A 13,750-nucleotide genomic window follows, 5' to 3' on the forward strand; every position below is an offset into this window, starting at 1 on the left:
AATAATGTCTTCTTATGCTCTCCTCAAATTTTGAGTTCGATATTTCATTTACCAAAAAAGTTCTATGGTTCACAAAAAAATTTTTTTCAATGGAAAAAAGAGATTGGTAATGTAGGAATCCCACTGTGTCGCATGTCCTTAAAATAAAAATAGATAACTAAAAATAATATTGCGAGACGCATTTCACTTATTCTTGAGAAAATTTCCTAACATGAAAATAATCTCCTAAATTTAACACCCCAATCTCAATAAAGATTATCTGAAACAAGAATGATTAAAAAATTTCCGTAGCCCTTTATCATTTGAAGAAGATTGGTATACTATCTTTTACTTCAGGGTTTTGATTAATATGCTCATTTATAAAATAATTTAACTTTATACTGATTGATGTGGCTTTTTGTGACCGTCAGTTATAATACTAGCTTTTGATGTTCCCACTGCTGCCACCTTAAATGCATTTTAAATTAAGTTAAATTGTAAACGTTTTACATATCAGGTTTTATTACTTATTACAATGAAATAAAAACAAATAAAAACAAATTATATGGTAAGACACATTTGACCTCTTCCTGAGAAAATTTCCTAACACGAAAATAATCCCCTGAATTTAATACCCCAATCTCAATAAAGATTATCCAAAACAAAAATGATGAAGAAATGTCTATCGCCCTTCAGTATTTTAAAAAGAATGGTAAACTATCTTTTACGTCAGGTTTTCGATTAATATGCTAATTTATAAAATAATAAAACTTGATACTAAGTTTGTTTTGTTTTTTGAGACTAAGTTATAAGACAAGTTTTTGGTGCTCAAACATCTGCCACCTTAAATGCATTTTTAGTTCAATTAAATTTTTACCATCTTAACTATCAGATTTCCTTTCTTATGTTTATAAAATAAAAGTAAAAATAAATCAAAACAAATTATATTGAAAGACACATTTGACCTCTTCCTGCGAAAATTGCCTAACATCAAAATAATTCCCTGAATTTGATACCCCAATCTCAATAAAGATTATCTAAAATAAAAATGATGAACAAACTTCTGTAGCCCCTCTACATTTAAAAAATGTAATTCTATCTTTAACGTCAGGTTTTAGATTAATACGTTAATTTATACAATAACCAAAGTTGATACAAATTTTTGTGGCTTTTTGTGACCCTCAGTTATGATACTAGTTTTTTATGCTCCCACCGCTGCCACCTTAAATACATTTTTAATTAAATTAAATTTTAACCATCTTGAGTGTCAGGTTTTCTTTCTTATTTTAATAAAATACAATAAAATTAAAACAAATTATATTGTCAGACACATTTGACCTCTTCCTGAGAAAATTTCCTAACATGAAAATAATATGATTTTAACACCCCAATCTTAATAAGGATGATCTAAAACAGAAATGATGAAGAAACTTCTGTAGCTCTTCAATATTTCGAAAAGAATTGGATAGTATCTTTCACGCCAGGGCTTCGATTAATATGCCAATTTATAAAATAATTAAACTTGATAATAATTTTGTGGCTTTTTGTTGTCCTCAGTTATAATACTAGCTTTTTCTGCTGCCACCTTAAATACATTTGCAATTAAATTTGGTTTTAACCATCTTAATGTCAGGTTTTCTTTCTTATTTAAATAAAAAATAAAATAAAAAATTTAACTTTATAATTTAATAATATTCACACAAAAATAATAGTTTTTGGTTTTTGGCTTTGGGGTCCATAAATGAGGAAGAATATTTAGATACCCATAAGACGTTTTGACTCCACTTACAGGGGCTTCTATTTAGTGATTTTTTAGAAGTGACATATTTGTGTAAATTTTTTGGTACATTTTAATGCGCGTTTTACCCTAAAACTATTTTTTTGTGTGTCAGTTTTTCCCTTAAAATATAATAACAATCTTTTATTATTTTTTCAATGTGTGTTTATCTATAATCAGTGTCCAACAATGTAAAGTAGAAACCCTAAGCTAACATTTTAAGATCAACTAAAAATATTATTGCACTATCCTTATTTACTTAGAATAATTATTTTAATTTATTGTTTATTCTGCAATAAGTATGCAAAACAGTAAAAGCGCCAAATTACAAAATTACAAATCCGAATGTATAATACGGAAAAGAAGGCAATTAAAAAATGTCAAACTGTTTTTAATTTTTCTTATCTTTTTAGTGATTTATTTTTAAAAATACTAAAAAGTCAGGAAAAAATATACAAAAACAGGTTACCATTTTTCAATTGTCTGCTTTTTCGTTACGTTTAAAATTTTGTTTCTATATTTTAGGAAAAAATGCAGCGAACAAAAAGAAACAAATGGAGCAAAAACAAGTGAGGGAGCTGTCCAATTGTTCTTTTTACTATTAATCTACTGAAAATAACAAATAATCAACAAAATATAATCTTAGACTTAGAATTGTTATGTTTAAAGAATTGTCGTTCTGAAATAATCTGGAATATTGTAAGAAAATTTTTTTATTTTATAAGATTTCAAATATTTAGGAAAACTGAATTGTTTCGAAAGATATCTAGAAGTTTTGAAAAGTTTTGGAAATAATTGAAATCTCGAGGAGATTAAACAAATTTTGAAGCAAAATGTAGATTTATGAATATTTCGATACAAAAATTCGACGCTGTTTGAAAATTTTGAAAGGTTTCAAGAAAATAAAAAAAATTTCTTCAGATACCTAGACAAATTGAAAATAATATTTTATTTAAGAAAATTAATTTTAACAGAATATTTAAAAATATTTCAAAAATTTTTTTTAAGGTTTCAAGAAAATCAAACAATTTTTTTTTACTTTCGAAGACAATTTAAAATGATTTTTTTAAACGTATTCTAAGAGAATATTTCAGAATCTTTCAAAAGATTTCCAAAAATTTCAAAAAAGAATCTGGAAGATTTTAAGGTATTTTTTTTTAATTTTACAGAATTTTATATAATGTTTACGGAAAAATCGAGCTAATTTTTAATATATTTAGGAATTTTATAAATTGAAAGAGATGACAAACATATTTAAATTTGAAAAGATTTCCGAAAACTTATGAAACATTTGGAAATTGCTTCCAAACTTCTAAAATACCTTAATAATTTTAAAACTGACTCGAGCTTTGTCTAATATTTGGAATAATCCTGCAAAATAAAAAACAGTGCCTTAAAAATGTTTTATTTCCTTTTTCGACTAGTCTAAAACTTTACAAAATATTTTTGAATGTTCTCAATAATCTTAGGAAAATTATATTTTTATAACTTTAAGAACAAATTGACAATTTAAAAACTTTTAGCAAATGAATATTTATTCGAAATTTTTCTTTTATATTAGAAAATATTTTTTCAAAAAGGTATGAATGACGGTGAATTAATTTTTTTATCTTAATTAAAAGTTGTCTAACCAATTTTAATGCCAAATTATAATTTTATCTTGCAATAACAATCTAAAATTCCAGAATTTTTAGAAGCTTTGACTTTGAAACATTTAATTTAGTTTTCAATTAAAAATTTTAAAAGATTGAAGTTCTATTTTGAAGGCTTTGAATTATAAATGATACAATTTCAACTCCTTTCTGATAAAATTGTCCAATTTTTTCAATTTTAGTCTAAGATTTTTCCATTCTAAATTATTAAATTTCAAACGATTTTATTTAAAAACGATACTAGTTCGATTCCTTTCCATTCGATTCCAAATACTGTCCTTTTTTGCAAAATTTTACCAAATCCAAAATCGCTTGATTTTACATGTTTTCAATTTAAAATTGCTCAAAATATTATTTTTAAATTTCCAGCGCTTTCAATTCGAAACTGTTAAATATTGTTATAAAAATTAAAGCATCTTCTAATATTTGGACATTTATTTGAAAATGGATTTTTAAATCATTTATATTTTTAATGTACGTACTTTAGCTGCCAATTAATTAATAATATATTAATAATAATTTTGATTAAATTGATAGAAAATAGAACAACACTTACACCGCTCCCACCGCTGTCATCATAAATGCATTTTCAAATTAATTTTCTTTTAACCATCTTAAGTCTAAAATTTATGTTAATAATATTAATATTGATATAATTATTAATGAATAATATATTAATATTAATTTTAATGTAATAAAAATAATTTTTTATTACCTTGAGTAAGACCCTGCTCTTCAGGGGGAGGTCGTCTCCCACTCGAATAAACAGCAGAGCCCCTTCCAGAATCCACATTAGAAGAACTTTGTCCAGCTTTATCATAATCAGATCCTGATCCCTGACCCTGGATCTTTAATCTTGCAATTCCATGTTCAAGATCATCCTTCCTCGACTCGGTTTTAGAATAATTTTCCTTATTATTGAACTGAGTAGCCTCCAGTCTTTTTGAATTTTCAGCTTTCTGCCCCGAATTTCTGATATCATCATTTTCACTCATATCTTTGGAAACTTTTGCAGCATAGATTCCATCGTGTTCATTCCTTTTCTGAAGCTCTTCTATCCGCTTTTGAATGGAAGAGTTTTGACTCGAATTTTGAATGGAATTTTGACCCTCTTGTTGATCCATTTCTCTTTTGGATGACCTAACCTCGTCTCGACGAACCCCAAAGCTGGTCTCAGGTCTGTATTCCTCTTTCCTCTGGGACCCACTTCTGCCGAAATCAGCCTGGCGATCTTCTACTGTAATTTCATATTTTTCCTTGTCCAGAGGGTCCACAGAAGCACTGGCTTTTATCGTCTCGGAGGGATTGTTGCGTTGAGAAGAGCTCTCGTTATTTCCGAGTCTCTCCTCCTCGAAAGAGAGATGGGGTTGAGAGGCGGCTTTCTCGATACCCTTCGAGGAATTCCGCCTTTGATACTCGACCTCCTGACTTGGAGTTTCCGGCTTCATATAAACTTGTGGCACTCCATACCTGTAGACGGAATATTTTCTCAATATTCTTCATATTCAACCAATTGAATTTAAAGTAAAAAAAATTGTCAAAGTAGGCGCTGCGTGCCTACAAAAGAGGATTTCGTGGCCAATTAAGACGCTAATTAGGTAGCTCAAATCTCCACCTTCTATACTAACCCTCACATTCTCATTACCAATCCTACTTTCCTCTATTTCTCCACTTCTAATTCGCCTCCCCTGTTCTCCTTATCTTCCTTATCACTCAGCCACAATCTTCTCTTCACTTTCTTACTTCTCCTTTCCAAACCCTCACTGCCCTTCTCTTCTACTTCACCTCCCCTACTCAACCTTACTTCCTTACTACTCACCCTGATACGCGGCCTTGACTGTTTACGTTCCAATCCCCCTGAATTCAGTACAAGGCTATTTGAAGGCCAACCCCCAACATTTGACTGAAAGCGAGAGTTCGGTGTAATTCATCATGTATTTTTCTTCTTCAATGTTCCAAAGAATGTAGTTTCGCCTTGTTACACCATTACAAATGATAGCTTCGATTTCGATTTTTTAACCAGAAATCTTTTAACTTTTCAGTTTATAAAAGTTTAGAATTTTGCAATTTAATCACATTTAATTTGAAGTTTTTTAATTGAAAAGTGTTAAAAACTTCAATTTTCCACGTCTAAATTATTAAGCGTTTATATTAGAAATTTCTGAATAATTTTTTTTTTAAGTTTCAATTTGAAAAAATTATAATTTCAAGGTGGCCGGTTTGGTAGTAGAAAAAGTCTCGTTCATTTCCTGGGTACCAAACATTTTTGACAGTGAATTAAATTTAAAAATTCGAATTCTAATGCTAACTGTTATTCTATACAAAAATTTATTAAAAATAAACAGCAAATTGAAGTACTTAAGGTAGAACTATTAAATTTCAAATTAAAAAAAAGTTTTATTTCAACAATTTTTACATTAGAAGTTGAATTATTTTTAGTCAAAATAGTTTAGATATCCTTAAAAAGCTTCAAAACTGAAATTAAAAGTCTTGAAAAATGTTCATTTTTGCAGGTTTTTTCAAATTTAAAATTATTATTCAAGGTTTTTCAAAACTTCTAAATATCTTTTAAAATGATTCGAATACCAAAAAATTTTACAAAATAGAAAATAATTTTCAATTTTATTATAAATCTAATTTAATTTTCAACAAGATCTCAACCAAACAGACAAATATAACTTTTAAATATCTTTCAAAATTATTCGAATTTCAAATAATTAAAAAATATATATTATGCTCAATCTTTCTAGCAATCTTAAGAAAATGTTTTTATTCTTTTAAAACCTTTCGCAATTATTAAACAGCTTATAAATTTTTGCTTCAAAATCTACCAAAGCTACAATATGATTAGCCGGATTTTGTCGGAACACACTTCGTTCAAATTATTTTAAATTATTTAAAGATTTAAATTAATTTTGAATCTTTTCAAAAACTTCTGAATATTTATAAAAATTACTCGAATTCGTCTACAAATAATACGCGTTTAATTTTTATATAAAAAACATCAAAATTCAACAATTTCACTTAAAAATCAATCATTTTTTAAATAGAACAATTAAAATCGGAACGTTAGAAGTTTAAAACCTCCTTGAAAATGTTAAGATTAAAGGCTTTCTATTTCAAATAAGTCAGTTTCAAATTATTTGCATTTTTTACGACTTTAAGGCTTTTGAGTAGAACCAGTTTAATTTTTAACTTTAAACTTTGGCAATTAAAAAATTTTTAACGGATTTAGAATCGTCTTAATAAATTATTCACTTTTTGAGAACATTAGTAGAGCTCAAGGTTTTAAATAATTAATTAATTCATATTTACAGTTCATAAAATAAAAAGGTTTTTTCCAAAAAATTTTCAATTTCAAACGCTTTTAAATCTAAAGTGGAAAATTGTGTTAAGTAAAATATTTTATAATTATGCATTATTTAAACTAAATGATATCATCATTAAAGAATATAAAGCTCGACGAATTATTTTAATAATTGTTACAATCGAACTTCGACAGATTTTTCTTTCCAAAATTTGTAAAATTAACTGCCATATCCCGATTTTTTCAAGTCTCAAAAATTCCCATTTTCCGGGTCCATCGGCCACCCTGAATTTGAAAGAGGTCCACTCTGATTTTTTAAATTTGAAGTTCAGTTTTGAATACTTCAAATAAAAATCTTGCTGTTTTGAGAGTATGAATTTTTTAGTTTATGTAACCGTGAGGAAAACTTAGGGAAAATTAGAATAGGAAAAGTAAAGAGAGTGGGGGAAAATAAGTGCTTTGGAAATAATAAAGGTGAGTAGAAATGAGGAAAGGAGAAGTAAGGGAATGAAAATGGGAGTTTTCATATGGGAGTAATAAATAAATGTAAATGGGAGTAGGGTAATTAGGGCGATTGAGGGAAAATAAGTGCAGGGAGAGTAAAGAAAATAAAGAGAGGGAAAAGTAAAGAAATTAAGGAGAAATGAAGGAAGGATAAGTAAAGGGAGTGAGGAGAATTTGGAAAGGGAAATATTGGGAGTTAGGGTAAGTGAGGATAATGATTGGAAGTAAGGAAGGATAACTGAGAAGTGAGAAGGAAGCAGAGGAAGAAAAAATTGGGGAAAGGAGGGATAACAAATGGGAAAGTAGGGGGAGTAGGGGAAGAAAATTATAGGACGAGGAGGTTTGAACGACTCCCTTAATTTAAAGAAATCTGTATTGTCATCAGAGGTGGTTACTATCGATCAGTTTAGAGGCAATTCCACAACCTATGAAAATAGAAACCAAAACTATCAATCATGTTAACCCTTCAAATAAAAGAAAATACTTATCTTAATTTTTAACTAGATGGAAAATAATTTTTTTTTAATTTGAAAATGATTTATTTCTGAAAAAAGATCTTCTTATTTCACTCCATTGGAAATCGAACCACAGAACTTCCGATTACTGCTCGGGTGCTTTTCCAATTAAGCTATTAGAGAGATCGAAAGAAAAATTCTTTTTCAGAAATATTCGCTATCTCAAGCCAGGTGTTTCATTTATGATACGAGTGATTTAAAGAAATCTGTCTTATCATCAGAGGTAGTTAGACTCAATTAACGTCTTCATAGGCTACAAAAAATTCTTTTTGAATAATTTTTAAAAATCCTACCTCGGTCTCCCTTGGCCATAATGATAATAAATCTCCTGTCCTGGCACTCTGAGATCCTGCACTTGCCTCGATGTACTTGGTAAATCTATCTGAGATCTGGTCATCGATTGTCTATTTTGCTGGAACTGTTGGTAAGAAGTGTTTCCAGAAAAGTGGGTGTTTTGGGTCCTCATAGGTGACTGGGGATTGGGCTGCTGTCCTGCCATTTGTTGCTGATGCATCTGTTGAATCAGCTGGCGTTGGTGCATATTTTGAGCATGTTGCTGGGAAAATCTCGGACTTTGGTGATGCTGACTCTGGTGGAGAAGCTGTTGAGGACTTTGGTAACTTTGATTGGAAGACTGGTGCGAGTTTGCAGCTTGCTGTAGCGAGAGACCGTGTTTCATCACATGCATGCCCTGATTCTAATATTTAGAGGGTTGGTGAAAATGAAAATGGAGATCAAGATACAGATCAGGATTTAATTATAGAGTTTAAGGATAGACCAATCGGAAATATAAGATAAAGATTAGAAAAGAACAAGTCTACAAAGATTGAAAATCTATTGAAGCAGGGTGGCTATAAAATCCCAATTTCAAAGTTCCCGTACTTTCCCTGACACTTCCTTCACCAGTTTTTTACTTACCCTGAACAAGATAAATTTTTCATTCAGGTATGGAAACATTATCATACCCAGCAGATCAATAGTGCTAATGGGAAACAAAATTGATTATAAATTTACCTTGAAAAATAAATTGAAGCTAGATGAAGTTGAAGTTTAATGCTATTCAGACAAATTTTTGAGAAAACTTTTGAACCCGAAAAGATTAATTTTTCATAAAAAAGTTAATTTTAAGCAAAAAATATGAATTTTTAACGAAAAAGATGAATTTCCAACAAGAAAATATTCATTTTAGAACAAGAATTTGCATTCACAACCGAATAGTAGAATTTTGAACCAAAACGGATGAATTATAAACAAAACATACATATAATTGTTAAATTTTCAATGAAAAATAAGTAACTTTAAAAAAAAGTAAAATTCTTAAAAAAGGAGGAACAGAGGGGAATAGGTGAAAGAGTGTAATCTGGACAGCAGTTACACAGAATTTAATAAGCTTCAACTTCAGTTAATCGAAAATTCCCTGATTTTTTCAGGTTTTCCCTAACATTTTCTGACATTCTCTAACTAATTTTGAATTACCTATCTTTCTCTGATTTTTCAAAATTCCCTGACCTGCTGCAACCCTGATTAAAGATGAAGAGGAAGCTTTTAGGTCAATCCATTTCCTCAATATAAAAGTTGTAGATGGGTTACGCAATTTTAATTAATCTTGACTACACTTTATTTTTGGATGAGTCAGGTTTATGGTTATAATAGCTTTCAATAATTTTCCAAATTCAGAAAGTTGCGGGATTTGGAACTTTGAGGTCCGAGTTTTTCAAAAAACCCACATCTCTCAAACTACTGATTAAATTTTAGTAATTATTGCAGGCGTATCACATAACTTATAGATTTTCTTAATGCAATGTGAAAACAACAAAATTTCCAAAAATGGTTTTAAAAAATTGCAAGAAAAATTTGTGGTTCAATTTTTCACTCAAAAGAGTAACTAATTTTATATTTCGGTTTTTAGAAAAATATGGAATTAAATTTATAATTGGTATGTGTAAGCGATTTTTGAATTGTTTAAAATTATATGTAATAAGTTTGTATATGTAACATTTTGGTAAGAAAATTGTTTTCTTTTATCGACAAGCTAATACTTGTTCATAATAATAATTTTACATTTTATACAGAAATTATGTGAAGAATTATATACTGTGGGCATTTAATAGGTAACAAAAATAGTTTATTTTCTCCCTAATTTTCCTTGAATTATATTGCTAGTGGTATTTATCTATTTGTTTAAGAAATTAAGAAACAAAATAAAATGATAAATTTTTAACAATATTGCTGAACTTTCAATCAAATATATAAATATTGCAAGTGTTTCCTACAAAATTTACTTTTTGTTTTGAATTCCTATTTTTCTGTTGAAAAGTTAACCTGTTTCAGTGGAATTTTTCTTTTCTGGACAAAAATGCAACTGTTTTGTTAAAAAATGATCAATCTTGTTAAAAAATGCTACCTTATTGTTAAAAATTCGACTACTTATCAAAAAATTAACTTATTGTTTACAATTCTTATTTTGGTTTCGGCTTTAGAAGAAATTTCATGTTTCAAAATTTCATCTTGAATAAAAATGAAACTTCGAATAAAAATTGATGTTTTTTAAGAAGTTTGTCTTGTTCATTTATAAAATTCAACCGGCGTTAGCAGAAATTACATCTTTATCGGATACAAATGCAACTGTTTGGTTAAAAATTCAACAATTTTTTTGAAGTCATAATTTTTTGCTGAAAATGCTGCTGTCTTGTTAAAAATTTAACTGTTTTGTGTGAAATTTACTTTTTGTTTAAATTTAATATTTTGGTATTGAAAAGACAATTAAAATATTTTCTGGATGAAAATTCAACTTTTTTGAGATTTTTAAAAATTCATCTGTTTCAAGAGAAGTTGCATCTTTCTTCGATAAAAATCCAAATGTTTGGTTATAAATTCTACTGCTTTGTTATAAATTTAACTATTCTGTAGAAAATTTACTTTTTGTTTAAAAGTGATACTTTGGTTTTGAAAAATGAACTAAAATCTTTTCTAGATGAAAGGTCAACTAAAAAATAGTGTAGGTTTTTATTGAAAATGTATTTGTTATAGTATAAATTTAATCTTTCTTGGATAAAAATGCAACTACTTCGTAGAAAATTATTCGAATATTTTGTTAAAAAATAATCTTTTTTGATTGAATAATATCGTTTTGGATTAAAAATTTAATTTCTGCGCCGAAACTTATTTTGTGTTAAATGAAACCATTGGTAGAAAATTCAACAATTTGGTTCAAAAGCCATCCTTTTAGTTAAAAATCCGTTTTTTTTTATTAAAAATTAAATTGTATTCGTAGGAACTTAGGTCCTGTATAAAAATGCTTATTTTGTAACAGAAAATTCAACTATTTTTTCAGAATATATCGTTCTGGTTTAAAAGTTCGTCTGTTTTAGTAGAAATATCTTCTTTTTTTATGAAAATGCAACTTTTTGGTTAAAAATTATTCTTCTTTGCTTGAGCATTCAATTTTTGTATTTGAAAGATTGGGTTGAACTACTTTTTTAAAAAATTATATTTTTAATTGATACTTTAACTACTTGGGAAAAAGTTAAACTAAATTTAAAAAATTTATTTTTTTTTGACGGGAGATTATGTCTTCGTTAAAAATTTAACCATTTAGTCAAAAGGTCTTTTTTTTGTTGTTTTAAATTAATTTTTAACTAAAAATAAAAGTAAAAAATTCTCATTTTTTAGTAAAAAAAATTAATTTTCTTTAGTTTGAAGTTTCATGTTCTTTGAGTAATAGTGGACCTGTTTCATGGAAAGTTAATTTTTTGCTTAAACTTTATATTTTGGTTTAAAAATTCAATTTTTTTAGAGAAAATTTGTTTTTATAAAAGAAAAAGGAAAAGAAAAAATTAGTCAAGGATAAATCACCCAATTTTGAACATGATGTTCTCGGACACACTGCTTATTTCTACTAGCAATAATACTGAAAATTTTGAAAATTTGTCTTTTTGATTGAAGAGTTCATCTTTTTTCAATATAAATATTGTTCGGTTGAAAATTCAACCTCTTTTTTGAAATTTTGTCCTTTAGATGTTAATATTCACGTGATTTAGTAGAAATTACATCTCTCTTGGGCATAAATGCAACTATTTATTTAAAAATTCATACTTTTTGGTTGAAAATTCTACTGTTTTGCTGGAGATTTAACTATTTCGTAGAAAATTTACTTTATGTTTAAATTTAATATTTTGGTGTTCAAAAATGAAATCTTTTCTGGATAAAAGTTCAACTTAAAAAAAATTGTTTTATTTTTTATTTAAAAATTCATCTACTTTAGGAGAACTTGTTTCTTTTTTTTTTATAAAAATGCAACTGTTTGGATAAATATTAAACTATATTCTTAAAAGTTATACTTTTTAATTGCAAATTCGACTATTTTTTTAGTTGAACTACGCCGTAGATTTTAACTTTTTGTTAAAAATTTTTATTTTGGCATTGAAAAATGAACTGAAATCTTTTCTGGATGAAAGTTTAAATTAAATAAAAGATTTGCCTTTTTTTATTTAAATTACATCTGTTTTACTTTTAATCCTTTATGGTTAAAAATTCGTCTTTTTGGATTGAAAATGCGATTTTTTTAGTAGAAACTTATTTTTTGTTTAAAAACTAATATTTTAATCATGAAGTCAAATTAATTTTTTTTAACAGAAAATTCAACTATTTTTGAAAAGTTTTTTTTTTTTTAATTTATCTGTTTTAGTAGAAATTAATTTTTTTTTACGAAAATGCAATTCTTTAGTTAATTGTTAAAAAAAATTTTTTTTTACGGAAGGTTATATCTGGTTGAAAATTTAACTATTTAGTCGAAAAGCCTTTTTTGTTAGAAATTCTCCTTTTGTCAAACGTCATATTTTGGTTTGTAAATTCAATCTTTGTAGACTGAATTCATAATTAAAGGCTCAAAGGTTCAGTAACTTAGATAAACTTTTATTTCCGTCTTAAGAGAAAAATCTTTATTTGTTAGAAATTTGTATTTTTGGTTTTAAAATTCTTTTTTTTTGTATAAATTTCATCCTTTTTTTTTAAATATAAACTATGACACTTTTTATTTGAAATTTATCCTTTTAGGTTGACAATTCAACTATTATGTTGAAAATTCAAGTAATCGAATTTTCGTCCGTAAAAGAAAAAGAAAGAAAAATGAAAAATTTGTCAGGGAAAAATCAGGTAATTTTGAAAATGAAGATGGAGGGGGGGGGGGGAAGGGTGAAAATATTTCATTACAGTTTGTTACAGGGGAAAGAGGGGATTTTAGAAAGGGTCTGTAATTCGTAACGTAATTTAAGTATGGTCCCTTATCTAACAATAAAGCTATATTCTGATATACAGGAAATTAATTGAACCCGGTTTCCTTTAAATCGATTTGAAGTGTCACCAACCGGATTCTGATTTGAAGATTGATGGAGACCCTGGTGGATACCCTGGTGTTTATTCGTCATAGCCCCTGGTCCTTGAACCACGTATTCCCTGTTTACATTCTGAACCGGTTGTCCACCAGTCGTAGGTTGAGCAAAACCAGATATCTGAGTCTGATGAGCCATTTGGACTCCACCTGGCGGGGTGATATGAGTCACATGGAGCTGAGCACTTTGCCCAGGTAAACTAGGCTGTATCTGTGATGGAGATTGAAGTTGTCCTGGAAGTGGAACCATTTGCTGACCACTTTGATAACCATAGGAATGTCCATACTGACCTGAGGGCAAAAATACAGTTTACCGACAAAATCCTGATAAGCAGATTCATCAACTGACTTAGGAATTTTTAAGAGAAGAATAGAAGAACAGGGACCTTCGAAAACTACGTCACACTGCTGGGGAAAGGGGACATACACACTTTTGAAAATTATCCAAAAAATGAAAATTAGTAATTTCATTTTATATATTACAGTTTTAACTAGTTTTAACTATTAAAAACGCGAAGTAACCAAGTCCTTTGGTAAAAACCCGAAGATTGTTTAAATTTCATCTATTTCATGTTTTAACTGAAAATATCAGTTAAAACTAGATTCACCCAATTGTGCTTTTGTAAG

The 13,750-nt window shown here is 28.0% G+C and overlaps 1 protein-coding gene across 5 annotated transcripts in view; it reads right to left on the bottom strand.

Annotated features, from left to right (window-relative positions):
• Positions 1-13,750, bottom strand: part of LOC117168177 — a 115,812-nt gene that overhangs the window by 22,595 nt on the left and 79,467 nt on the right. For 4 of the 5 annotated variants that reach the window (XM_033353630.1, XM_033353626.1, XM_033353625.1 and 1 more), the window contains exons 6-8: positions 13,101-13,414; positions 8,028-8,431; positions 4,124-4,878 (exon numbers count right to left, since the gene is read on the bottom strand). In XM_033353630.1, coding sequence (XP_033209521.1) covers positions 4,124-4,878; positions 8,028-8,431; positions 13,101-13,414 — 1,473 coding nt within the window. The remainder of the gene's footprint in view (positions 1-4,123; positions 4,879-8,027; positions 8,432-13,100; positions 13,415-13,750) is intronic. The other variant, XM_033353627.1, reaches the window with a different exon arrangement.

Source organism: Belonocnema kinseyi, chromosome 2, assembly GCF_010883055.1.
Source record: "Belonocnema kinseyi isolate 2016_QV_RU_SX_M_011 chromosome 2, B_treatae_v1, whole genome shotgun sequence".
Classification (NCBI taxonomy): Eukaryota; Metazoa; Arthropoda; class Insecta; order Hymenoptera; family Cynipidae; genus Belonocnema; species Belonocnema kinseyi.